Source organism: Lontra canadensis, unplaced genomic scaffold (assembly GCF_010015895.1).
Source record: "Lontra canadensis isolate GAN:19392208 unplaced genomic scaffold, GSC_riverotter_1.0 scaffold136, whole genome shotgun sequence".
NCBI lineage: Eukaryota > Metazoa > Chordata > Mammalia > Carnivora > Mustelidae > Lontra > Lontra canadensis.
Genome location: NW_022631130.1, coordinates 758,196 through 784,832, shown reverse-complemented (window position 1 = coordinate 784,832; position 26,637 = coordinate 758,196). Strand labels below are relative to the sequence as shown.

Here is a 26,637-nt window from a genome sequence, read left to right as displayed (position 1 = left end):
AGTCCAGATCTTGCATCCGCTACTTTTGGTGATCTCTTTGTAAGGACAGATTTAGTCTGAGTCATATTTTTAACCCCAGGGCTTTGCACATAAGTGTTTATAATGGTTTCCTGAATGAAAATGTTATGGACAAACCACCTTGTGAAACATCCCTCTGAATTATTTTTCTTTCTTCTACATCTGTTGATTTCTTCCCTACTGTGTGTGTGTAGAAGATACCAAGTGTTGGGTATCCAGCTAGTCCTTGAGGCAGCACATGGTAAGTTCCAGTAGGTATCAGGTGTTCTGTAAGGGCCTGTTGAATGGATAGATGGGAAAAGGAGGTCTACACTGTGTTCCAGGTCTATTTCTCACACCCAGCTTCTGCATGTCCCCAGACTCCTCATTAGGACTTCCATCCTATGCCTCTAATGAACTATGTAGGAAACCGCTTTGAAACAGTTATTAAGTTCTGCCTATGCTATATAACCTATTATTTTACCCAATACCTTTCTTCTGGTAATACAGAAACAGCAAATTAATTTTGTTAAGAATTATTATATTTATAAATCAAAAGAGTATAGGTACATACATATTCTTGTCCGGTAATTTTTTTTTTTTTGTAAACATAGTTTATTTATTTTATTATTATTATTTTTTAAAGATTTTATTTATTTATTTGACAGACAGAGATCACAAGTAGGCAGAGAAGCAGGCAGAGAGAAGGGGAAGCAGGCTCCCTGCTGAGCAGAGAGCCCGATGCGGGACTCGATCCCAGGACCCCGAGATCATGACCCGAGCCGAAGGCAGAGGCTTAACCCACTGAGCCACCCAGGCGTCCCTGTAAACATAGTTTAAATCATACCTAGGTGGGGGCGCCTGGGTGGCTCAGTGGGTTAAAGCCTCTGCTTTCAGCTCAGGTCATGATCCCAGAGTCCTCCGATGGATCGAGCCCCGCATCAGGCTCTCTGCTCAGCAGAGAGCCTGCTTCCACCTCTCTCTCCCTGCCTGCCTCTCTGCCTACTTGTGTTCTCTGTGTGTCAAATAAATAAATAAAATATTTTTTAAAAATGATACCTAAATATCGTTCACCACAGAGACAACGCACTGATTACTTCTTTGTTGCAATCTTCTATATTCTCTGAAGTTGAAAACAGCATCGTTTTTCATCTGCCTACTTTTCTATGTATCATCCAAATGTTCCAACAAAGGCCTCTCAGCATCACTTTCCACGCGTTCAGAAGTATCAGAATAATCCACCACCAATGTTTTAAAAGATTTTATTTTTAACCTCTACACTTAATGTGGGACTCAACCGACTAAACTAGACAGCCACCCCAATCAAATTTTTTAAATATTTAAGCGTTGAAAGAAATTCCACCATGTGATTTTGGAGTCACTAGCCCAGCTTTCCATCCACGGGAGTTCCTAAGATCAGTCAGTCACTCTGCGCGTTTCCGCATTTCATCTAAACCTTCCCCGGCCTCACGACACTTCAGAGGTGAGGAAGCCGAGGCTCAGAAAGGCCAAATGACCAGAGCCACCACGCGCGACAAGAAGATTTTCGTTGCCCCCAGAAAGCTCCACAACTCCATCGCCTCACTTGTCTTGGGCTTCCCAGAGGGCCACGCCCCTCCCACCAGTCTCCATTCCGGACCCGCCCACCGAGCCCTCTTCGGCCACGCCCCTTCCGTGGCAGAGACCCGCGCTTCTGCGCTTCCGGCGCGTTGGTACTTCCGCTTGTGCGGGTGGTTCCGGGCGCGTTAAGGTCTGGCGTGGTGTGGCGATGGCGGCCGGTGGGAGCGACCCGCGTGCCGGCGACGTGGAGGAGGATGCCTCACAGCTTATCTTCCCCAAAGGTGGGGCTGGGACTGCAGGACTGCCTCCGCTGTCCTGCGTGATCGCCGCAGGCCTGGCGTTGCCCATGTGTCGTCCTAGGCGGGCAGCCGGGCGGGTCGCCGGCGCGGAGAGGGGCAGGGAGGATGGGGGATGCGGCGGTGAGAGGGGCCGCGGGCGGGCACCGCCGGGGTGCCTCGAGAGGGGCCTGTTGGATTCCACGCCTGCTACCCTGGAAACTTCGGCGCCCAGCTCCACACTGCCCTTGAGCAGCCTCTTCCTACTTTTTTAAGTAATTTATTGTATCTCATAAACCGCGAAGTGCTGCAGGGATGTGGAAAGGATGAACAAAGCCGACAGTAGTTACAGTGGTAAGGACAGATTTTAATAAGTAATACACGATTGTAGGGGCCACTGGCTGGCTCAATCCGTAGAGCATGCTAGTCTTTCTCTTTATTCTTCTTCTTCTTTTTTTTTTAAACATTTAACTTATTTTGAGAGCGAGCGAGCATGGGAGCGGGCGGTGGGGGGAGCGGGGGCCACGGAGAGGCGTGAGGCAGAGGGAGAGGGCCCAGGGACGCAGGACGCTGATGTGACTTGTGCCGAAGACCGGCGCTTAACGCCGGAGCCACCGAGACAACCTAGCCTGCTGGTCTTGATCTCAGGATCATGAGCCTGGGCACCGAGCCTGCTTTCTTTCTTTTTTTTTTAGATTTTTATTTATTTATTTGACAGAGATCACAAGTAGGCAGAGAGAGAGGGGGGGAAGCAGGCTCCCTGCTGAGCAGAGAGCCCGATGCGCAGCTCGATCCCAGAACCCTGGGATCATGTCCTGAACCGAAGGCAGAGGCCTTAACCCACTGAGCCATCCAGGCGCCCCCCGAGCCTGCTTTAAAAAAAAAAAAAAAAAAAAAAAAAAGATACTACACCATAGCAGTAGGGAAAGAGGCCAGCGTGTACTGAACTAAATTTCTTTTTTTTTTTAAATTAAATTAAATTTTATGTATTTATTTGACAGAGACATCACGAGCAAGGGAACACAGGGCAACGGGAGAGGGAGAAGCAGGCTTGTCGCTTAGCAGGGAGCCGGATGGGGGCTCTATCCCAGGACCCTGGGATCATGACCTGAGCGGAAAGCAGTCACTTAACCAACCCAGCCACCTGGGAGCTCCTGAGCTCAATTTCTATTTGTAGAGAGGAGACTGGGCGTTTTAAAGGGGGAGTGGAGGGGCCAGCCGGGTGCTCTAGGATCAAGGACGTGAAAAATTACTAAAAGCGTGAAGGGGAAGTGATTGGTTCGTTTGAACCCATTTGGGTTTTTTAACTGGCGCTTATGGAGGGTTTTTTTTTAAAGATTTTATTTATTTGACAGAAGGAGACCTAGTGAGAGAGGGGAACACAAGCAGGGGGAGTGGGAAAGGGAGAAGCAGGCTTCCCACCAACCAGGGAGCCCCATGCAGGGCTGGATCCCAGGACCCTGAAGTCATGACCTGAGCTGAAAGCAGACAGACGTCTGAGCAACCCAGGCGCCACAATACCCACCTGTTTTTAAATTATTTTATACATAGTAAAAAAATTGAAACTCCACACCCTTTATCCAGAGGCAACAGTGTAAACAATTTAGTGTTTATTCTTCCAAACTAGATTTGTTTATTTATAAATAAATAAATATATACACGCCTTTTTATTTGTAAAATGAGATTATGCAAATGAATGCTATAGCCTTTCAAAAATTTGACGATCTGTTGTGTAGTCCTTTTTCTTTTTTAAAACTCTAGGCCCAATGTGGGGCTTGCACTCATGACCTGAGATCAAGTATCACATGTTCTACTGACTAAGCCAGTACTGACTAAAATATTCTTTTATTTATTTTATTTATTTTTTAATTTTTAAGATCTTATTTATTTGTCAGAGAGAGTATGCACACACAAGCAGGGGGACCAGCGGGCAGAGGAGGCAGAGCAGGTGGTGGGAGAATCAGGCTCCCCGCTGAGCAAGGAGCCAGATGTGGGGCTCCATCCCAGGCCCCTGGGATCATGATCTGAGCTGAAGGCAGATGCTTAACCAACTGAGGGTTTTCCTCTTTAAACCTAAGTTTGCTCATTGGTATTCTAACTGGTCAAGAGAATTATTTTAGGGGCGCCTGGATGGCTCAGTGGGTTAAGCCTCTGCCTATGGCTGGTCATGGTCTCAGGGTCCTGGGATCAAGGCCCAAATCAGGCTCTCTGCTCAGCAGGGAGCCTGCTTCCCTCTGTGTCTCTGCCTGCCTCTCTGCCTGCTTGTGATCTCTCTGTCAAATAAATAAATAAAATCTTTAAAAAAAAAGAATTATTTTAAATGAGTATCAAGGGTGAGCCCAAATGTCCATCAACTGATGAGCAGATAAGATGTGGAATGGAATATTGTTCAGCCATAAAAAAGAATGAAATCTTGCCATGTGCAGTAACGCGGATGGAGGTAGAGACTATTGTGCTAAGCATAATAAGTCAGAGAAAGACAATCGTATGATCTTATACGTGGAATTTAAGAAACAAAACAGAAGAACATAGAGGGAAGAGGGAGCAAACCAGAAAACACTCTTCAGCTATAGAGAAAAAGAAGGTTGCTGGAGAGGAGGTGGGGCGGGGGGTGGATTAAATGGGCGATGGGTAGAGGATACTTGGGTGTCATGTGTAAGTGATGAATCACTAAACTATATACCTGAAAATAATATACTGTATGTTAACTCACTGGAATTTAAATAAAAATTTGAAGCTAGGAAAAAATGAGTATGAAGATTTGTGTGATGGCAAATATTTGAAGTAGGTTTAGTTGGGAAACTAGAAGATTATGAAATCTAGAGGGGAGGGAGTTCTGGCCACAGGTCTAATGCCTAGTAATGTAATAGGCAGTGATCTGGGTAAATGAGTAAATAGCAGATTTGTACAGGTACAAAAATAGAACTTGAGACGCATTGTTAATGTGTTTCCAGTTACCCTAAAGTGCCCTCCCTAACATGTAATAATTCTTAAAATTGAGAATGTAATACTAGTATTATGGAACTAGGTTACCACCTCAAGGAAGCTAAAGAGGAGTAATGGTTGGCTGTGCTCTGTATTGAAATCAGTAACTGGCCTCATTAGGATAATGATGTGTAATTATTTAATAGCACATCCGGATCAGGTTCTTTGATATTAGAAACTGTCTCCCCAGACTGAGCTAAGTTTTAGTGTTTTATGAACTCTACTGTGCCTTGATAGATCAGTCTAGATAGAGATAAAGCTGTGGGATATGAGGCCTCTGGATTCATGCAAGGACAAAAACTTGCTGTTAGTCTCAAGATAAAATGAACATTTAGACACTGTCCTTTGAAGGAATATTTTCAGCTGACATTTGTGCTTCTCACAAATAGAGTTTGAAACAGCTGAGACACTGCTAAATTCAGAGGTTCATATGCTTCTGGAGCATCGAAAGCAACAGAATGAGAGTGCAGAGGATGAACAGGAGCTTTCTGAGGTCTTCATGAAAACCTTAAATTACACAGCCCGTTTCAGTCGTTTCAAAAACAGAGAGACCATTGCCAGTGTCCGTAGGTGAGTGATAAAGTTTTTGTTAATCCAAACTGTTGGACATCTACATGTAAAATGCTTTTGCCTCCACCACTGCCATCCCATGGACATCATCTGTACCATTAATTTAAGAAAAATAAGGTCTTTGTCAGAAATTTGAAAATTGCTTGTAAGACCAAAATTTTCTTTGGCCACTTTTCCCTAAACCTGAAATCCCAGTGATCATTCTGCACAGTAACCACTGTTAGTTTATTCTTAGTCTTCCAGATCTTTTCCATGCATTCACATACATATGTTAAACCTATAAGAAACACAGCAGTGTTTGTGGGTTGTTGTTGTTGTTTTTAATAAAGTGGGGTAATTTATTACTCACCTGGAATGTCTCCAAGACCTCTATATGTTAATAAATATAAATCAGGAGCATTCTTTCTGAATCTTTGCTCTGCCTCCCAGACAGCGGCTTTTAACATTTTTTCCTAAGGCATTGCTTCTCAAATTGGGTCAGATGTAACTTGGAAAACTGATGTGCTAAGGCATATAGGAGACCATGGGAGAAACCTATCTTCTTCAGATACCAGTTTTATTTGATGGTAGGTGATTTAAAACATTTCTACATTAAATTAGATACCAGCATATTGTGGAATAAAACAAAAACATATGTGAATTCTTGAATTAAATTACAAAACTTAAAACCTTGCAGATGCAGAAAGTCACTTGAGCCTGTGACTGCAGGTTGCCTAGGGATACTTGTTTACTCTGCTCTAGTGAAAATGCTTGAGAATTATTGTCCTTAGGAATAGCAGGTATACAAAGAAAATGTATATACACAGATACTTTTTAGAGAGCTGTTTATCATAGCCAAGGTGGGGGGGAACCCAAAACATTCAGTAGTAACTAAATAAATCGTGGGAACTAATCTGTTGGGCTAATCTATTGTCATTCAAATTGTAGAAAATGGAAGTGTTCACATGTTAAGTGTACAGAAAATGAAGGTGTGAGATTGTATATGAAGTATGTATATAACCTTTCTAAAAAGCAAGTGTGTGTGAGAAAAGATGGAGAAAAGATTAGAAAAGATAAGAGGGGGGGCGCCTGGGTGGCTCAGTGGGTTAAGCCGCTGCCTTCGGCTCGGGTCATGATCTCAGGGTCCTGGGATCGAGCCCCGCATCGGGCTCTCTGCTCAGCGGTGAGCCTGCTTCCTCCTCTCTCTCTGCCTGCCTCTCTGCCTGCTTGTGATCTCTCTCTGTCAAATAAATAAATTAAAAAAAAAAAAAAAAAAATCTAAAAAAAAAAAAAAAAAAAAAAAAGAAAAGATAAGAGGGAAATGTGCAGAGCTTCCAAGCAAAACTACAAGCTGTTGGGTCTAGCAGATGACCTGGACACATTCATGAATAAAAGGTTTCAGTATTGTAAACATGTTGGTTCTCCCCAAATTAATGTATACATTTAGTGCCATTCTGCAGCCTCAGGGGAATGGAAAAGGTGGCTAATATAATGATCTTAATTTTTTTTTTTTTTTAGTTTTTTTTTTTTTTTTTTTAAGATTTTATTTATTTATTTGACAGAGATCACAAGTAGGCAGAGAGGCAGGCAGAGAGAGGGAGGAGGAAGCAGGCTTCCTGCTGAGCAGAGAGCCGGATGCTGAGCTCAGTCCCAGGACCGAGGAGGAGGGGACCGAAGGAGAAATATTTTAAAACAAAGTTCAGGGGTGCCTGGGTGGCTCAGTGGGTTAAATCCTCTGCCTTTGGCTCAGGTCATGATCCCAGGGTCCTGGGATTAAGCCCCACAGTCAGGCTCTCTGCTCAGCAGGGAGCCTGCTTCCCCCTCTTTCTGTCTGCCTCTTTGCCTACTTGTGATTTCTCTCTGTCAAATAAATTAAAAAAAAAAAACAACAACAACAAAGTTTAGGGGGTAGGGATAGGGTGGCTGGGTTATGGACATTGGGAAGGGTATGTGCTTCGGTAAGTGCTGTGAAATGTGTAAGCCTGATGATTCACAGACCTGTACCCCTGGGTCAAATAATACTTTATGTTAATAATAATAATAAAAAAAAAGTTTAAGCACTATACCTTATACCAAACTTGATTCCTAAGGATTTGAATATAAACCATGGTGAATAAAAGTGCTGTGTGGTAATATGAGTAAATGAATGCATTATTTTGGCTATGGTTAGTAAGACTTTAAATGTGGGGGAACTTGGTTGTATTCATCACTGTGTTAATCTCATTGTAGGCACTAAATAGTGAATAAATGAATTTGCATAAATATCTTTAAACTTTGTTACATAAATTAAATGCCATATGCAAAGTGCAAGTATAAATAATTGGGGAAAGGACTGATATCCTTAAGTTTTTTATGTCCTTAATATTAAAAGCTCCAACAAAGAATTAATAAAAGGTAACACTGGTTTTTAAAAATGGACACAGTCTGCAGTTAGAGGCTCAATTTGAATGAGAACTTAAGATGGCTAGCAAATTCTCTTGAAATAATGCTCATCTTCAAAAAAAAAAATGCTCATCTTCAAGGAAATTGAAATGGTAAAAGAGCTAAGTAGATTTGAAAAGATTAAACAGAATGGGACACCTACATGTAGTAAGTAGGGGAAATGGGGAAACAGGATTTATTGCTGATGTAAGTGTGTACTGATGAAGCACTTTTAGGGTACTATCTCTTGGGACTCCTGTGCTTCGACTGGATAATTAGCTTCCAGGAATTTATCTTTAAAATGCATAGTGAGGGGCACCTAGGTGGCTCAGTGGGTTAAAGGCTCTGCCTTCGGCTTGGGTCATCATCCTGGAGTCCTGGGATCGAGCCCCGCATCGGGCTCTCTGCTCAGCGGGGAGCCTGCTTCCTCCTCTCTCTCTCTCTCTCTCTGCCTGTCTCTCTGCCTACTTGTGATCTCTGTCTGTCAAATAAATAAATAAATAAAATCTTTAAAAAAATAAATAAATAAAATGGTGAATTGAAGGGACACCTGGGTGGCTCTGTCAGTTGAGCATCGGACTCTTGCTTTAGATTCAGATCATGTTCTCAAGGTCATGAGAATGCGCCCCACGTTGGCCTCTGTGCTCAACAGGGAGTTGGCTTGAAATTCTCTGCCTCTCTCCACTTGCTCATTGTCTCTGAAATAAATTTTAAAAGAGGGAAAAGACTTGATTAAAAAAAAAAAGATAAAAAATAAAAGGGTGAATAATTGGAAACAATTGAAATGTTCAACAGCTGGAAATTTGACATATAAATTATAGCACAATCATTCAACAGAATGCTGTGTTCAAGGTGGAGTTATGTGTAGTACTAATGTGGGAAACAGCTAGTGTTATTGAGTGAAAAAAAATCACAGATAACATTTGTTACAATTCCTTTTTTGTTTTTTTAATTACACTCTTTCTCAAAAAAATTTTTTTTTCTTTCTTTTATAATATAAAGAGGAATGGTAGAGGATCTCCATGAAAGTGTTAACACTAGTTATTTCTGGGTAGGGTTTCAGGTTATTTTCACCTTTTGGGGATTTCTTTGTATTGTTTATAAATGAGAATATATTCATTTTACAACAAAACCCTCCACACAGATACATATAGTACTTTGTAAACCTTTTCCCGTGTAACTAAGTTTATAGTATTTTCCTTAGTAAATGAATATAGCTTTACTAAGTGGCAGAAGGTTATGAAACTGAATGTGTGAATTTTTATTCTAAAACATAAGTTTTTGGAACAGTACACTAAGATAATTACTTGATTTTGTGTAGGTAGTGATATGGAAAGCTTATTTTTCTGTCCTATATTTTTGAAATTTTGTATACCTAATATGCTTGTAATAGAATAATAAACACAGTAAATGTTTTGTTTCTGAACAGATAATTAAGGTCTTCTCTGAAACCAGATTTATCATGGATGACCTCTACTTTTTTTAAAAGGTTTTATTTATTTGAGAGAGAGAGAGAGAAGCAGACTCCCCACTGAGCAGAGAGCCTGATGTGGGACTTGATCCCAAGGACTCTGAAATTATGACCTGAGCCAGAGGCAAATGCTTAACGGACTGAGCCACCCAGGTGCCCGGGATGAGCTCTGTTTTAAGAGCTAAATGTGTAAGAAGCCAGGATAGGATTTGACAATGTTTTATACAATTTGAACTAGAATTGCATTTAAAATAAGACACAGTTTATACATATTTGTACAACATAAGGTATGCCTATATTTATTTTTTAGATTTGTTTTGTTTTTGTTCTGTTGTAGGTAAGTTAAAAAAGAATTTCCTCCAAGTCAGAAATACACAAACATTATGTGTTTGACATAAAATTAATGACGAAAGAAGCAAGGCAGAGTGATAAGAGCAGAGAATAGCAAAATAAATTCTTGGGGGGAAGGGTTGTATAGTCTGTAAGGTATATAATGGCTTTTCAAAGTTATACTAGCAAGGGGTTCTCAGGCCTGATGTGCTCTGCTCACTTTTGTTGTCTGCCTGATTTCATTTTAACTTCCTATTCTCCAGGCATAGGAACAGGAAGTGATTTGAAAGTGGGATTTTGCAGCCAAGCTAACCATATAGAAAGATTGCAGGTGCTTTACTTTTTTCTTACTTGCTAAGTACCTTTGATTCTCTTTTTCCAACTCACCAGTCTTTGATTTTTTGTTGTTGTTGTTTGTTTTGATTTTCTTCCGCATGGTCAGCTTGTTGCTCCAGAAGAAGCTTCATAAGTTTGAGTTGGCCTGTTTGGCCAACCTTTGCCCAGAGACTGCTGAGGAGTCAAAGGCGCTGATTCCAAGGTTAGTACTATCACTGTGCTAAGTTCTTTATATTACTTTCCTACAAGTAGAATTACTGTTTGTAAAAGGTGTGTGCATTTAAAATTGGGGCATATAGCACCAACATTGAATGGAGTGCCTTCTTTAACAGGGTGTGAACATAATGGTTTTATAGCACACCAACTGTTAGCAAAAATGTGGAACAGCTGAATTTCTCACACTGGTGGTAGGAGTGCAAATTAGTATAGTCACTTTGGAGAGCAATTTAGCTACATCTACTAGAGTTAAAGATGATTATACCCTGTAACCCGAAAATCCATTCTTGGGTACTTGCCTAAAAGCAACTCATGCAGTTCCATAAGAAGACATGTATCCTAATGTTCATTACTGCAGTGCTAGTGATAACAGAAACTTGACAGTCTGTCAGTAAACAAGAGGGTGGACAAATAAATCATTTATGTAGCAGTGAAGAAATTAATGAACTGGAGCAACATGGAATAATAACAGATACCAAGGGACACCTGGGTGGCTCAGTCCGTTAATAAGCGTTTGCCTTCAGCTCAGGTCGTAAGCCCAGAGTCCTGGGATCAAGTCCCACATTGGGCTCCTTGCTCAGTGGGGAGCCTGCTTCTCCCTCTGCCTGCTGCTCCCCTGCTTGTGCTCTCTATCTGACAAATAAATAAAATCTTAAAAACAAAAACAAATACCAAAATCAATTTGGAGTGAAAAAAAATTTCAGAAGGATATATGTAGTATGATGCCATTTCCTATAAAGTTTAAAAACATTGCTGTGTATGGCTTATAGATACATTTATGTATGTATATAGTAAGCATAAAAATATGATTAGGAATGATAAATACAAATTTAGGATAATGGTTAATTCTGGGGAAGGTATTGCGATAGGGGAGCATACACAGAGCCATTAACTTGTTCCTGTTGTGTTTGTTAAAGAAATTTAAATCAGGTAGAGGTAATGTTAACTTATTGTCTACACTTTCTTAAATCTCTGAAACACTTCGTATGTTTTTAAAAGGAACGGCAAAAATACAGCTGAAGGGTAAAGGTGTATGTTTAGAGGAGAAGTAGACAAGTGGTGCTCAAAGATTAGTGTGCTAAAAAAGAATATGTTGTCCCTCGCTGAGACACTCATTTGTTTTGGTTTTCTTCTTGTAGCCTGGAGGGTCGGTTTGAAGATGAAGAGTTACAGCAGATTCTTGATGATATCCAGACCAAGCGTAGCTTTCAATATTAATCTCCAAATACCACTCTGCTGCTGAAGGAACTACATCTCAAGCCCAGCACCACTGTCCTGGTGTCTGGAGCTAACTTACACAGAAATTCCATTGTGGAAGACACTTGGGCTGTCTTTGGCTAGAACAACCCAGCTTAGTCTTGGTTTAGGTTGCTATTTCAGACTTGACTATTGAACCATGGTAACCTGACCTTGCCTCTGGGAAGGGTGAGGTGGGGTGATGCGCATATAAGCTACACTATTGACTACCTCATGCCATGGTTTTGGCCCCTGTGTTTTAAAGTTTGTTTTAAGATTTTACTTTTTTAAGTAATCTCTACCCCCAATGTGGGGCTTGAACTTAAACTACCCCAAGATCAAGAGTGGTGTGCTCCACTGATTGAGCCAGCCAAGCACCCCTTTTTTAAGATTTTATTTTTTTAGCCCACGTTATTTTTGATTCCTAAGATTTCATGTTTTAATTTCAATTTGTTTGTAGTTTTTGAAACTACAGGAAACGACAGTCTTATCTAAATGCAAAAGGAAGAATTAAGGGGCATTGGCTGACTCAATTGGTAGAGCATGCGACTCTCAATCTCAGCGTGAGAGTTCAAGCCCCACATTGGGCATGGAGCCTAGAAGCAAAAACAAGCAAAAAAACCCTGAATATAAATGCAAAAGGAAGAATTAAACCAGCCCTGTACCATCATCTGAAATCCTTACAGAAAAGATGATATGCTAATGACTGAAACAGCATTGGCATCATAGTGCTTAACCCAGAAGTCAAGGAAGAAGCTTACCATGGGAAGCAGTTACACCCAGGATAACTGTCAAGCATGGAGGGCTCTAACATAACCTTGAGGTAGATCAGTACTTGACCTTTTTTCTTAGACTGTTGAAGAATGTAGATTCGGAGGCAGTGGTCCTAAAGTACTATTTCTCACTCCTAAATTAAGAATTTTTTTGCCTTCAGTGGCCAGACTTGAAGGTCTGAACACTTTGAAGACTCCTTGGATGGGGCATCCAGTCCAAACCTTTTTCTTACTACTTAGTGGCAGGTGATCTCTGATGGGGGTGATTGTCTATTTTCATAGGAAGGAAAGCGGAGAGTGTGCACAAAGAAAGCATGCACATAAGCTAGTAGATTTGGTCATGTGAAGACAAGTGTCACTAAATTCACTAAACTACAGATACTCCCCAGGAACCACATGGTTGGAGCAGGGAGGAGGTGGGGGTGATGTTCCCAGATGAGGGAAGAGGGTCATGGCAGGTAGAAACAAAAACACCCCACCAAATAGATCAGGTACCATAAAAATGTCCATACTCTGACCTAGTGATTCTATTTCTGGAAACTGTATACCAAATATCAGAACACAGAGGAAGCTCTATATGTCAAGAGCTGATTCTTTTTCCAATAGAGAAATAGTATGGTATGTTATGGTTACTTGTCCATGGACTATTTCTCACCTATTTAACAGGTGAACTTTTTCAGAAGCTAAATGGCTTACAGCAAAATACTTGGATACTGAATCCATGGACATTGAGGACATTCTGCTACATGAAATGTGAGACAAATACCATATAATCTCACTTATATGTGGAATCTAAAAAACCCAAACTCAAAAGAAACAACAGATTGGTGGTTGTCAAAGGATGAAGGGAGGGGTGTGAAATGGGTAAAGGTGGTCAAAAGGTACAGACTCCTAGTTATAAGATAAGGCATGGGGACATAATACACAGCATGGTGACCATAGTTAATAATACTGTATTGTAGGGATGCCTGGTGACTCAGTTGATTAAGTATCTGGTTCTTGGTTTTAGCTCAGATCATCTCCTGGGTCATGGGACCAAGCCCTTGTTGGACTCTGCACTCAGCAGGGAGTCTGCTTGAAGATTCTTTGCCTCCACACCCCACCTTCACGTGCCCTCTCTCTTCTCTCTAAAATAAATAAATCATTAAAAAAGTACTGTATTATATATTTGAAAGTTGCTTAGATCTTAAAAGTTACCATCACTGGAAGAAATTCTAAATATGTGAGGTCAGGGTGGCTAAACTGTGATAATTTCACTATATATGTATATATATATGTACATAGACATATATATAATCTTTTCACTGTAATATATAATCAATACAATGTTCTATGTCAGTTACTTCAATAAGGCTGGAAAAATATATAAAACTTTTTAAAAAAAATTTGATTTGGGGGCCCCTAGTTGTTTCAGGCAGAAGAGCATGTGACTCCTGATCTTGGGTTGTGGGCTGGAGCTCCCTTCATGTTGGGTGGGGATTTGTGCTTTTTTTTTTAAGCAGTTTTTTGTTTTGTTTTAAAATTTATTTATTTATTTATTTGACAGACGGAGATCACAAGTAGGCAGAGAGGCAAGCAGAGAGAGAGGAGGAAGCAGGCTTCCTGTTGAGCAGAGAGCCTGATTCGGGGCTCGATCCCAGGGTCCTGGGTTCACGACCCAAGCCACAGGCAGAGGCTTTAACCCACTGAGCCACCCAGGTTCCCCAACATTTGTGTTTCTAAAAGGGACCTCCGAGAACTGAACTTGCCTTCTCATCCAGGTCAGTTTTCCTCACCTTAGACATGAGAGTGCTAAGGGCTCAGCCCCCCTTCCCCTTAGGGACTTGGGAGCTGTGGATCTCAGGCCTGCTGGCCTCTTGCTGGGCCTGCACTCACCTGGATAGATGGGCAAAGGACCTCAGCTACCTCCACTCATACCCAGTCCGCCTTTGGGCTCTCTGAACAGTACAAATTGACCAGAAGCCAAAGGAGAGAGAATAAGCCCCAATAAAACCTTCCAGGCAAGGCTTCACTGGGGCTTATGCTCTTGCACAAAGGAGACAACAGAAGGAATGAGTCCTCAGGCTGGCTCCCAGAGAAAAGGTTACCCAGAGAGCTTTAGAGAGACTCCAGGCAGCAAAAGAGTGGCAGTAGGGGCAGGAATTGTTCCCCTGCCCCACACTTGCACATTTAAATAAAGGTCATGCTATACGTGCTGCCCACGTCTAATTAGCATATTACGTCTCCGCCCCCGGGCGCGAATTTTAGTATTACAATGAGAGACAAAGTCTGAAAGGTGGGGATTGGCATCCATCTTAGAGCTGATCGGTTTGGTCCAGCCCTCCAGCGGGCTTCCCTCTTAGGGGAATAGCCTACTTCTCACCTGTGAGCTCTTTTACTCGGGGCAGCTCAGCTTCTCTTTCTACAGACCCAGCTGAAGAAGGCTGGATTTTGTGGTTAGGGGTGAGGGGAAATGAGTCCAGTCCCTGCCCTGTCTCACAAGGCCCCTGAGAAGGCGCCAGCAGTTTCAGGGCCTCCTCTTCTGGTGCCAACGTGCTGTTGTCCCTCTTAGTCCCTCACATCCCCTGTACCCCGAACTCGCAGCTGGGGAAACCTCTGCTCTGCATCTGGTATCATGAATTTTCTTTATTTGCATTTCAGGATCTGATGAAGATGCTGGCAGTTCTATGCCTCTGTAAAGTGGAGAAACAAAATCGTTAGCCCTATGTCCTGTTCTTGGTGGATAAAATGGGCTGGTTTAAATAATCATAATCAGGGGTGCCTGGGTGGCTCAGACGATAAGCGTCTGCCTTCATCTCAGGTCATGATCCCAGGGTCCAGGGATCCAGCCCCACTTTCCTGCTCAGCCGAAAGCCTGTTTCTCCCTCTCCCACTCCCCCTGCTTGTGTTTCCTCTCTTTCAAGTAAATAAATCTTTTTTAAAAATAAAAAAAAATCATAATCATACCTTGTTTCGTTATGTAAGGTTCCACAGAGGCTGGGCTCCTGGGTGGCTCAGTGGGTTAATAGTCTGCTTTCAGTTCAGGTCATGATCCTGGTCATGATTTTCAGCTCAGGTCATGATGTAGCATCTAGTCCTGCATCAGGCTCAGAGCCTGCTTCTCCCTTGTCCCAACCCTCCCCGCAACTTGTGCGCACTCCTTCTGTCTCTCTCTCTCAAAAATAAATTAAAAAAAATATTTTTTTTTTAAAGATTGCACAGGGGTAGTCCTTAGCAAAACTGGAATTCTAACTAGGCTCTAATCAGACCTCCTCAGAAACTTGCTTCTGCAAGTTTCTAATTTTCAATGAGCAGGGGTGTTTTGTTTTAAGATTTTATTTACTTATTTGAGGGAGGAAGGTCAGAGAGAGGGAGCAGAGAGAATCCCTAGAGACTCCACCCTGAGCAGGATGTGGGGCTCGATCTCACCACCCTGAGATCATGACCTGAGCTGAAATCAAGGGTCTAATGCTTAACTGACTGAGCCACCCAGGCACTCCTCCATGAGCAGAGGTAGTTTTCAAAATATTTAGCAACTTGGGGGCCACTGACTTATGTGCAGTTAGACAGTAAGTCTCTAATTGCCAGATCAGGGTAAGGTCCTGGGGAGGTGGGAGTGGTTAGAGCTTATTTAGGAAAGTATTTCAGTATTTTTGTAACTGGGATGACCCTGGGGTACTAACCAGCTGAATCTCCTCTTTTCTTTGAATCTTTCTCACACATGTACACACAAGGGTCTTGTAACTCCAGGTTTATTTGCATTCAAAATAGAGAAGGAGCCAGGACAGGCTGCCTTTGAGCCCAGTTGTTTGTGGCTAGGCACTGTTAAGTGTTTTATATATCTTATTGAAACTTCACACACTTAAGAGAATTTTTAAAACATTCTAAGGCCCTTATTCACTCTAATACTCTTACAACATTCTCAACATCAGGTCATTTATTCAACACGTTTTACTGAGTGCCCACCATATTAGGTTGGGGTTAAAGGAGAGCAAGATAAGAAGGTTCCAGATCTCTTGGTGCCTACATTCTGGGGGGAGGAGACAGACAAGAAAAAAAAAAAACAAAAAACAAAACAAAAAAAAACAGCTAAGTAGATTACCCTGGGAACAAGTATGATATTAGATACAGTGCTCGGGGACGGCGTTTTTGAGAAGATGCTATTTGAACTGTCAAGGATAGGAAAATATGGGAGGGTGGGGATGAGAGTTCCAGATCAGGAGAGAATGCTAAGCACAAAAGCATGAATGGGGTAGGGGAATGGGTGCAGAGATAACAAGCCAAAATGGCTGGAGCTTTGTAAATCAGGGAAAAACTATTAGGAGCTGAGATTGCAGATGTAAGCAGACCTGTATTATGGAAACAGGGTTTTGGATTTTATACTCTGCACGTTGGGAAGCTATTTGGAGATTTTAGGTAAGAAAGAAGATCTGATTTTTGTTTTTTGGTTTTTTTTTTTAAGATTTTATTTATTTGACAGATCACAAGTAGGCAGAGAGGCAGGCAAAGAGTGGGGGGGAAGCAGGCTCCCTGCTGAGCAGAGACCCCCCCCCCCAGTGGGCTGGATCCCAGGACCCTGAGATCACGACCTGAGCCGAAGGCAGAGGCTTTAACCCACTGAGCCACCCGGGCGCCCCTGATTTTTGTTTTAAACAGGTCATTCTGGCTGCAGTGTAGAAAACTGGAGCTAGGTGGGAGGGGAAACTGAGATGAAAAAGGGAAGTGGGGAGAACAGTTAGGTGATTGCAAAAGTTCACACAAACATGGCTTGGACTAGAGCGAGGGCCAACAAACTTCCGGTAGAGAGAGTATTTCAGGCTTTGTGGGTTACATGTATGTCTTCCATCATATTTTTAGTCTTTTTTTTTTTTTTTAACCCTTTAAAAATGTAAAACTTTTTAACTAGACTGCAGGCACAGTCTGCCTATATCTGGACTAGAATAACTGTAGGGGAAGAAAATTTTTTCCATTACACTTCCAGATTCCTTTGGCTGGTCTATTAATTAAATTAACATAAAACAGATTAATGAGAAAAATAAATTTAATTATACATGTACAGAAGCTCCATAAGAATAGGAGATCCACATGGGGCAGGGTGCTGCCACGTAGAGCACGCACTCTTGATCTCAGGGTCATGAGCTCAAACCCCCACACTGGGCATAGAGCCAATTAAAAAAAATTAAGCCCACCATCAGGCAATTGAGGCTTATATGCTGTGCTGAAGTAAGAAGAGCGTAGGGGTCTGGGACTTCTAAGGGGAGGAAGACAATTTATGGAAAGATGTCTTTGCAGTGGGATGCAGAGGAATTCAATCTCCAGGCCCTGCCAGCTTCCCCCACAGTTTACCATGCCTACCCCATATTGTTTGCAGTTATTCCTGGTGATAGTCCTCTTCCTTGAACCACGCCCTCTATCTCATTATTTCAGACAGTTATAGGGGAGGTAAAAAGATCTTCTTGAGTCTTTTGGGCCTTGATTGACTTCAGCTCAAAGTAATCTGCATGCTTAAGTGGCACTTTTTGGAGAAGCTTATTCTGAACCTTTTCAGAGCACCGGAGATATGTGGTCAGATTTATAATTTATTTTGAAGACTAAGCCATGTTATTCCATTTACCAAGGAAAAACGTGAAACTCAGAAAAATCAATATTATGCAGTCAGTAAATAAGAAGAGATAAAATGTAAACTCCAGAAAAAATCTGAACACAGATTTCTGTGGTTAATGGGATTCCTAGTGATAGAAAAGTATTGACACAAAATGGGATGAAGTTTTGTTTTTTTTTTTAAGATCTTATTTTTATTTATTTGATAGATCACAAGCAGGCAGAGAGAGAGGAGGAAGCAGGCTCCCCGCTGAGCAGAGAGCCCGACGCGGGGCTCGATCCCAGGACTCCGAGATCATGACCTGAGCCGAAGGCAGCGGCTTAACCCACTGAGCCACCCAGGCGCCCCTGGGATGAAGTTTTAATAGAGGTATTTGAGTATGTTCAAAGTGAAGGACAAACCCTGGAATGAGGACTGAGGTCCCTGAATTTAGTCTATTATGTAGATGACCTCACCAGTGCTGATTAGGTAATTCTGATGGACTGGTTAAAAGTCACATTCCTGGGAAAGGCTGAAATAGCAGTTACTTTAGATAGTTAAGTCTCGGTTTGCTGATGTGGGGCTTAGCATAAGCAACTCCATTTTTGGCCTGTTATCTCTCTCTTTTTCTTTCTTCTTTTCAGCAGTGGAGGTAATAGAAGCCAGTGTCAGTTCACTGGGTGGTAGAATCAACACTCTGATTCAGGCCTATTGACATGAGGGCCAGTGTTCTTAACCCCTGGCATGCTATGTAGGCCAAATCTGTAGCTGTGTATGCGGTATTCTAACATGAATTTTCCTGAAAGCATTAGAACTGTATATTTAAAGAAACTGTATGCATTACTTTCTTCGGTCTTTTAATTCAGACACTTTAGCTAGGTGGAGAGATTACTTAAATTAATAAACTCAAAAAAAAGAAAGAACATACGGTGATGGTGATTGCAGTGTTATTTGTATTAGCAGAAATGCCTGACTGGCATAGTTAGAAGAGCATGCAACTCCTGATCTCGGGGTCATGAGTTTGAGCCGCATGTTGGGGCTAGAGATTACTTAATAAATAAACTTAAAAAAATAAATTTAAAAAAGTAACCTAAGTGCTATTAGTAGAGCACTCATTAAGTAAATTAAACTGTTCATCCATGCAACAGAAAACCAACAGGCTATTAAAAGGATGAAGGCTATATCTGTATGTGAACTGAGAAGGAGAAGAGTCAAGATATATTGCCACAGGAGAAGCAAGATAAGTTTGTATAGTATCTTATTTCTGTAGGAAAAGAAATCTTGTGTACAATGTTTTCATATATGTGTCTTTGCAAAGGCACAGTTTTTGGTGAGTGGCTGTGTCTAGAGAGTTGTCATGGTGTGAGAATGACCATCTTTTCACTGTTTTCCTCCTTGTATCTTTAATTTGGTGCCATTTACATGTATTAATCCCCCCAAAATAATGAGGCAATTACTCAACCTTTTATTTTTTTTAAGTTTTTGTTTTTAAGATTATTTATTTATTTATTTGAGAGAGAGAGAGAGAGAGAGAGAGAGAGCGCGAGCACGAGAGGGGAGAAGATCAGAAGGAGAAGCAGACTCCCCACGGAGCTGGGAGCCTGATGTGGCACTCGATCCCGGGACTCCAGGATCATGACCTGAGCCGAAGGCAGTCGTTTAACCAACTGAGCCACCCAGGTGCCCCTTAAAGATTTTTTTAAAAAGATTTTTATCTATTTATTTGAGAGAGAGAGAGATCACAAGTAGGTAGAGAGGCAGGCGGGGGACGGGAAGCAGGCTCCCTGCTGAGCAGGGAGCCCGATGTGGGGCTTGATCCCAGGACCCTGAGATCATGACCTGAGTGGAAGGCAGAGGTTTAACCCACTGAGCCATCCAGGCGCCCCTAAAGATTGTTTTTTTATTTATTCGAGAAAGAGAGAGAGCACACAAGAGTACGGGAGCACGAGCAAGGGGGAGGGTCTGAGGGAGAGGGAGTGGCAGGCAGAGGGAGAAGCAGCTCCCCTCCTGATGCAGGACTCGATCCCAAGACCCTGGGATCATGACCTGAGCCGAAGGCAGTCGCTTAACCAACTGGGCCACCTAGGCACCCCTAAACCTTTATTTAAAGAGAATTTCAGGGTGCCTGGGTGGCTCAGTTGTTAAACATCTGCCTTTGGCTCAGGTGATGATCCCAGGGTCCTGGGATCCAGCCCTGCATCAAGCTCCCTGCTCAGTGGGGAGCATGCTTTTCCCTTCCCACTCCCCCTGCCTGTGTTCCCTCTCTCACTCTTTCTCTGTCAAATAAATAAATAAATAAAATCTTAAAAACAAAAACCCAAAAAAGTGTCCGACTCTTGATTTTGGCTCAGGTCATGATCTCAGGGTTGTGAGATCGAGCCCTTTGTAAGGCTTTGAGCTCAGTGTGGCGTCTGCTAGGGATTCTTTCTCTCCCTCTCCCTTTGCCTTCTCCCCCCTACCCTAGCTCATGTGTTCTCTCTAAATAAATAAAATCTTTCTTAAAAAAAGGAATAAAGAAAATTTCAAATACATACAAAAACAGAATAGCATAATGAACTCTAATTATCTATCACTTAGCCAACTTGTGTCATCTGTCTCCCTCTTTCCTCCCTTTCCCCCTTAAGGATATTCAGCCATGTAAAACAAACAAAAAATAAGCATTCCTCAAATTGTTGCAAACCCTTAGTTAATTTCTCAAGTTCTGAAAAACTGAAAAGGTTGATTTTGAGAAATTTTTGCCAATGTGTTGTTTTACAAAGAAGTTTTTTTGGATGTCCTTATTAACCATTTCTGCTGATGTTCTTGGCTGGAATGTTTTAAAGCAAATACCATCTTATCATTTAATATACCATTTAACCCACAAATAATTCAGAATGTAACTAATAAGAAAATATTTTAAAAATTTAATCAGGGGTACCCGGGTGGCTCAGTCATTTTAAGTGTCTGACTCTTGATTTTAGTTTGGGTCATGATGTCAGGGTCATGAGATCGAGCCCCAAGTTGAACCTGCTTAAGATTCTCTCTCTCCCTTTGCCCCTTCTGCCCAGCTCACACATGCTGTCTCAAAAAAAAAAAAATTAAAAATTTTAACCAAATATCAGTTACATGTAAAAAATTGAACAATTCTGTTTTAAAGATTTTTTTTTTTTAATTTATTCATTTGAGAGAGAGACAAAGAGGTAGAGAAGAAGAAGGAGAGGGAGAAGCAGACTCTCTGCTAAGCTGGGAGCCCGATGTTGGGCTCAGTCCTAGAATGTGGAGATCATGACCTGAAGGCAGACACTTTTTTTTTTTTTTTTGAGATTTTATTTATTTATTTGACACACAGAGATCACAAGTAGGCAGAGGCAGGCAGAGAGAGAGGAAGGGAAGCAGGCTCCCTGGTGAGCAGAGAGCCTGATGTGGGGCTCGATCCCAGGACCCTGGAATCATGACCTGAGCCGAAGGCAGAGGCTTTAACCCACTGAGCCACCCAGGAGCCCCTGAAGGCGGACACTTAACCATCTGAGCCACCCAGGCACCCCAAAAAATTTAACAATTTTTTTACTGCCATGTAATATCCACCCATTCCATGTTCACATCCTCATTTTACCAAAAATTTTTCTTTCTTTCTTTTTTTAAGTCAGTTTGTTAAATTCAGGTTCGAAACAAAAGCACACTTTGCATTTGGGTGGTATGTGTCGTTAAAAAGAAAATCACAGGTCCAAAATGGAGTCACTTATGTTAGGCCATAGCGTTTAATCCCTAACCTAATTGCAGTTTCAACTTCCTTCAGCAATGTAGTCTTACTTGGTCAGTTAGGGATTCTCTGGTCAGTACCAGTGACATAATCTGTTGTAGGGGTCAAGGTTAAGCCAACCCAAAATGTGTTTTGTTTTTTTTTTTTTTGCTACAACATCACCATTTATCACATTGAGTCTGAAATGCAATTCATGACATAATGACAATTTTTTCACAAGTACTGCCTGAAAGGGTAGTGGCTATATTAAGAGAGATCAAATAAATTGACACTCATATGGAACTTTTTAGACAAAAGGGAGTTGTTCAGGGCACCTGCATGGCTCAGTGGGTTAAGCCTCTGCCTTCGGCTTGGGTCATGATCTCAGGATCCCGGGATCCAGCCCCACATCAGACTCTCTGCTCAGCAGGGAGCCTGCTTCCCTCTTTCCCTCTCCTGCCTCCCTGCCTACTTGTGATGTCAGATAAATAAATAAAATCTTAAAAAAAAAAAGTTGTTCATAAATGTAGATATTTTTCATTCTCTAACAAGACTTTGTCTTTTTAAAATAAATCAGGTTCTCTTCTTGTTCCCCAAAGATGATGTTCTTTGTGTTCTACCAGGTGATCCAAGTCTTCTTTAAATGGATTGTAGCCTTGTTCCTTTAAACAACGCAGTGCCCAGAAAAGCTGGTCCAAAGGAGAAAATTCTTCCCAGGGAACGCGCTCACACCTTTCATTTTTTTTAGGCTCTGTAATCTTTGGTTCTGGGTCATGAGTCAGATCTACCTCTCCTTTCCTTAGTACGGTCACATAATGGTAATTTTCTTTCTCAACAAAGAAATTCACAACTAAGGCAAAGAGGGTATTTTTCAGGTGAAGAGCTGCTTCTTCCCATGTTTCACCAAACTCCAAATGGCCCCAGGGAATTGAAAACTGCATCTCCAACTGACCCTTTCCTCTTGCGGGAGGAAACAAAGAGGATGCTGGCTGCTAGTCACCACTACTCCTACGGAGATTCTAGGACGCTGCCTGGGAGGCTCCAGGTGGGCCATCATAGCATGAGGACCCAGCAGAGGCCAGCCAAAAGGTGCTACTTTGGCATACTGATTGTTTTATTTATTTATTTCAATTATTTATTTATTTATTTATAGCTTGTGAGCAGGGGAAAGGGGCAGAGGGAGAATCCCAAGTGGACTCTATGTTGAGCTCAGAGCCCAGGGCTCAATCTCACAACCCTGAGATCATGACCTGAGCCCAAATGGACTTGGGACACTTAACCCATCAAGCCACCCGTGCACCCCTATTTATTTATTTATAGATTTTATCTATATATTAGGGTGGGGAGGAGCAGAGGGAGATGGACAAGCAGACTTCCCCCTGAGCGTAGAGCCCCATGTGGGGCTCCATCTCATGACCCTGAGATCATGACTTGAACCAAAATCAAGAGTTGATGCTTAACTGACTGAGCCAGCCAGGTGTCCTGTATGCTTAATATTTTATTTTATTTTTAGAGACCCTATTTATTTATTTGACAGAGATCACAAGTAGGCAGAGAGACAGGCAGAGAGACAGGAAGGGAGGCAGGCTCCCTGCTGAGCAGAGAGCCGGATATGGGGCTTGATCCCAGGACCCTGGGATCATGACCTGAGCTGAAGGCAGAGGTTTCAACCCATTGAGCCACCAGGTGCCCCTATGCTAATTATTTTAAATAAAATTACTTAAACAGCCAATTCAATAAGAACTTTGATGTTCCTTTGTCTCCTGATGCTCCTTTGTCTCCAGGAAAACAGGAGATAAATCTCCCATGTGAAAGGTATCCTCTCTGTACCAGGAGGTAAAGATACAGCCTTATCTCCAGAGATATGGAATTTAGACCTGAGAAGGCTATATAAATAATGCTGTTACTTTCTACTAGTTTGCTATCCAACATTAATTCTGTTTAAAATTCCTTACCTAAAAAAAAAAATAATAAAAATAAATAAAAAAATTCCTTACCTACTGAAGCTCATGAAGAATTTTCTTTGTCCTGTTAATTGCTCACAGATTTATTGTCTCATTGTCTAGAAATGTAAAAAACTACCTGTCCTAGTCACTTCCTTGGATCTGAATTTTGTTATTGGGCTTCCCTGCACATGTAATTAACTTGGCTTTTTTTCCTGTTAATCTGTCTCATGTCGATTTTATTCTTACACTAGCTTAAAGAATTTTAAATGGTACAGGAAATTTTTCCTCCCCAACACTGTCACATTGGCCTTCTCCATTCTCCAAAGTTGAGGTATTCCACCTAGTAAGACTGCCTCGTTCTCAAGAGGTGACCTTACCTGAAATGATTCTTACTTTTCTTTTGCCAATTGTCCCACTCCATTTGTTTATAAAAACCTTCATTTTTAAATATTTTAAATTTTTAAAAAAGATTTTATTTATTTGACAGAGAGATCACAAGTAGGCAGGGAGGCAGGCTCCCTGCTGAGCAGAGAGCCCAACACAGGCCTAGATTCCAGGACCCTGAGACATTGACCTGAGCCGAAGGCAGAGGCTTTAACCCACTGAGCCACCCAGGAGCCCCTAAAAACCTTCCTTTTGGGTAGCTCCTTGGAGTTCCTTTCTTTTGCTGGATGGGATGCTGAAGGATTTATGAATCACTTAACAAAGCCAATTAGATCTTTAATTTTGCTCAGTTGATTTTTTCCCCTAAGTCTCTAATCCATAACAGTCTGCAACAGTTTTTTTTTTTTTTAAGGATTTTATGTATTTATTTGACAGAGATCACAAGTAGGCAGAGAGGCAGGCAGAGAGAGAGAGAGAGAGGGAAGCAGGCTCCCTGCTGAGCAGGGAACCCGATGTGGGGCTCGATCCCAGGACCCTGGGATCAAGTCCCGAATCAGGCTCCTTGCTCAACAAGGAGCCTGCTTTTCCCTCTCCCTCTGCCTGCCCCTTCCCTTGTTTGTACTCCCTCTCTCTGTCAAATAAATGAATGAAACTTAAAAAAAAGGCGGGGGGGCTGGCTGGGTGGCTCAGTCGCTTAAGTGGTGAAGCATCTGCCTTTGGCTCAGGTCATGATCCCAGGGTACTGGGATGGAGCCCTGCACTGGGCTCCCTGTTCAATGAGGAGGCTACTTTTTCCTCTCTCTCTCTCTGCCTGCTGCTCCCCCTACTGTGCTCTCTCTCTCTCTCTGTCAAATAAATAAATAAATAAATAAATAAAATATTAAATTTAATTAAAGTAAATAAATAAAAAATAAATAAAAAAATTAAAAAAGGATTTTATTTATTTGAGCGAGAGAGAGAACATCAACAGGGGGAGGGGCAGAGGGAGAAGCAAGCTTCTCACTCAGCATGGAGCCTGATGCAGATCGATGGATCCTAGGACTCCAGGATCATGACCATTACCAGAGCTGAAGGCAGCCACTTAAATGACTGAGCCACCTGGGTAACTCCCTCCTCTTTTAAAGTAAGCTCTCTGCCCAATGTGGGGCTCCAACTCGCAGTCCCAACATCAAGAGTTGTTGTTCTAATGACAGAGCTAGCCAAGTGCCTCGATGTCTCTATTCTTTATTAACTTTTTTTTGGAGACAGAAGATCATTTGTATAAATTCTATAGAACACAGAACATAGAGCACCTGGGTGGCTCAGTCAGTTAAGCATCTGCCTTAGGCTCAGGTCAAAATCCCAGAGTCCTGGGATCAAGCCCCACATTGGACTCCCTGCTCAGCAGGGAATCTGCTTCTCTCTATGCCCCTCATCCTGCTCATGCTCTCTCTCTCTCTCTCTCTCAAATAAATAAATAAAATCTTTTTATTTTTAAAAAGATTTTATTTATTTGACGGAGAGAGAAATCACAAGTAGGCAGAGAGGCAGGCAGAGAGAGAGGAGGGAAGCAGGCTTCCCGCTGAGCAGAGAGCCTGATGTGGGGCTCGATCCCAGGACCCTGAGATCATGACCTGAGCTGAAGGCAGAGGCTTAACCCACTGAGCCACCCAGGTGCCCCAATAAATAAAATCTTAAAAAAAAAAGAATACAGAATATAACTGTTTGCATACTTGTAGTCCAACTCCTAGTCAATTTAAAAAACAATTTTCCCAGCAGGACTTGCAAGATTAGAGGTATGAAAAGCTTTTATTTATTAGATTGATCCTCTAATGCAGCACATCTTGAGAATATTCAAGGACTGGGACACTTTAATATGCTTGAATGCCTTCCCTACCACTTGTTGCTGTGATATCTAGGAACGGACCATTTGCTTGTCACTTTTCTTTTCTACCTTTAGAACCCTACTGAAGGGTGGACTGCTTAGGGTCACTTCCTGACTCGATTCTCCCACTTCAGCTTGTGAGAATCCCACTTTCCTTCAGAGTTCCTGCCATCCTATCCTATGCCTAACCACATGGAACTGGAATTGTCTGTCTCTTGTTCTGCAAGGAACTCTCTTTTGATAACTGGTTTATTCTGTACCTGGAAGTTAGAGGGAATGCAGGGCAGCACTGTTTCATGCTTAAATAGTGGTCTGTTGACTGAGTTATGAATTCCTCCATATCACCCATCACTGCTCCTCCCACTCCCACCTCTACATATTCTTTTAGGGGGGTATATATACCCCCACATATCCTAGTGTTAAAAACAAGACCACCATAAAATGGTGTCACTTATGTTTAGCCCCACATCACCAAAAGAAGACTTAAGGTAACTGTAATTTGGGTTCTCCCAGAAATGGGATCTTACACCAATCAATCAGTAAATCACCTAATCAGTACTAGTTAGGTAATTTGCCTGATAGACCCCCTGCCATCTTCTAAAGCAAAGTGACTTTGCCCTAACAATCTACCTTTTTGTCTAGTATAACTTCCTTATTCTCACTATTTGCCTATAAAACTCCTTCATTTTAAAACTATTTTTTAAGTCATCTCTTTGCCCAATGTGGAGCTCAAACTCATGACCCAGAGATCAAGAGTTGCATGCTCTAAAGGGAGCCAGGAGACCCAATATTTTAAGATTCTTGATTCATATTGCCATATTATTTCCCAGAAGTTAGAAGATCACTTGTTTGGAAGTTGTATTCTAAACTTCATATAAATGGGATCATTTAGTGTTCTCTTTTGAGCCAACTCAACAGTGTTTGTGATATGCATCCAAATTGTTGTCTTTTTCAGTAATTATTTCCCATGGGTGGGTAGTAGTTCACTGTAGAACCACAATACAATTCATTTACTG

The 26,637-nt window shown here is 41.9% G+C and overlaps 2 protein-coding genes across 3 annotated transcripts; one reads left to right on the top strand and one right to left on the bottom strand.

Moving 5' to 3' along the window:
- The first annotated feature begins 1,723 nt into the window (after positions 1–1,723).
- POLR2D (RNA polymerase II subunit D) lies at positions 1,724–11,939 on the top strand. Of its 2 annotated transcripts, none has more exons than XM_032843153.1 (4): positions 1,724–1,838; positions 5,207–5,387; positions 10,031–10,126; positions 11,280–11,939. In XM_032843153.1, the coding sequence occupies exons 1-4, from the start codon at positions 1,766–1,768 to the stop codon at positions 11,356–11,358; spliced, it is 429 nt and encodes a 142-aa protein (XP_032699044.1). In that variant the 5' UTR covers positions 1,724–1,765; the 3' UTR covers positions 11,359–11,939. The 2 variants fall into 2 exon arrangements, with proteins under 2 accessions (XP_032699044.1, XP_032699045.1); XM_032843154.1 differs by lacking the exon at positions 1,724–1,838 and adding an exon at positions 1,986–2,186.
- Positions 11,940–21,990: 10,051 nt separating this feature from the next.
- LOC116858412 (nucleotide triphosphate diphosphatase NUDT15-like) lies at positions 21,991–22,531 on the bottom strand. Its single transcript, XM_032843204.1, is given in 3 exon segments — positions 21,991–22,366; positions 22,368–22,394; positions 22,396–22,531. Coding segments are annotated over 3 exon segments (492 nt in total). The 5' UTR covers positions 22,485–22,531.
- Between the last annotated feature and the right edge of the window lie 4,106 nt (positions 22,532–26,637).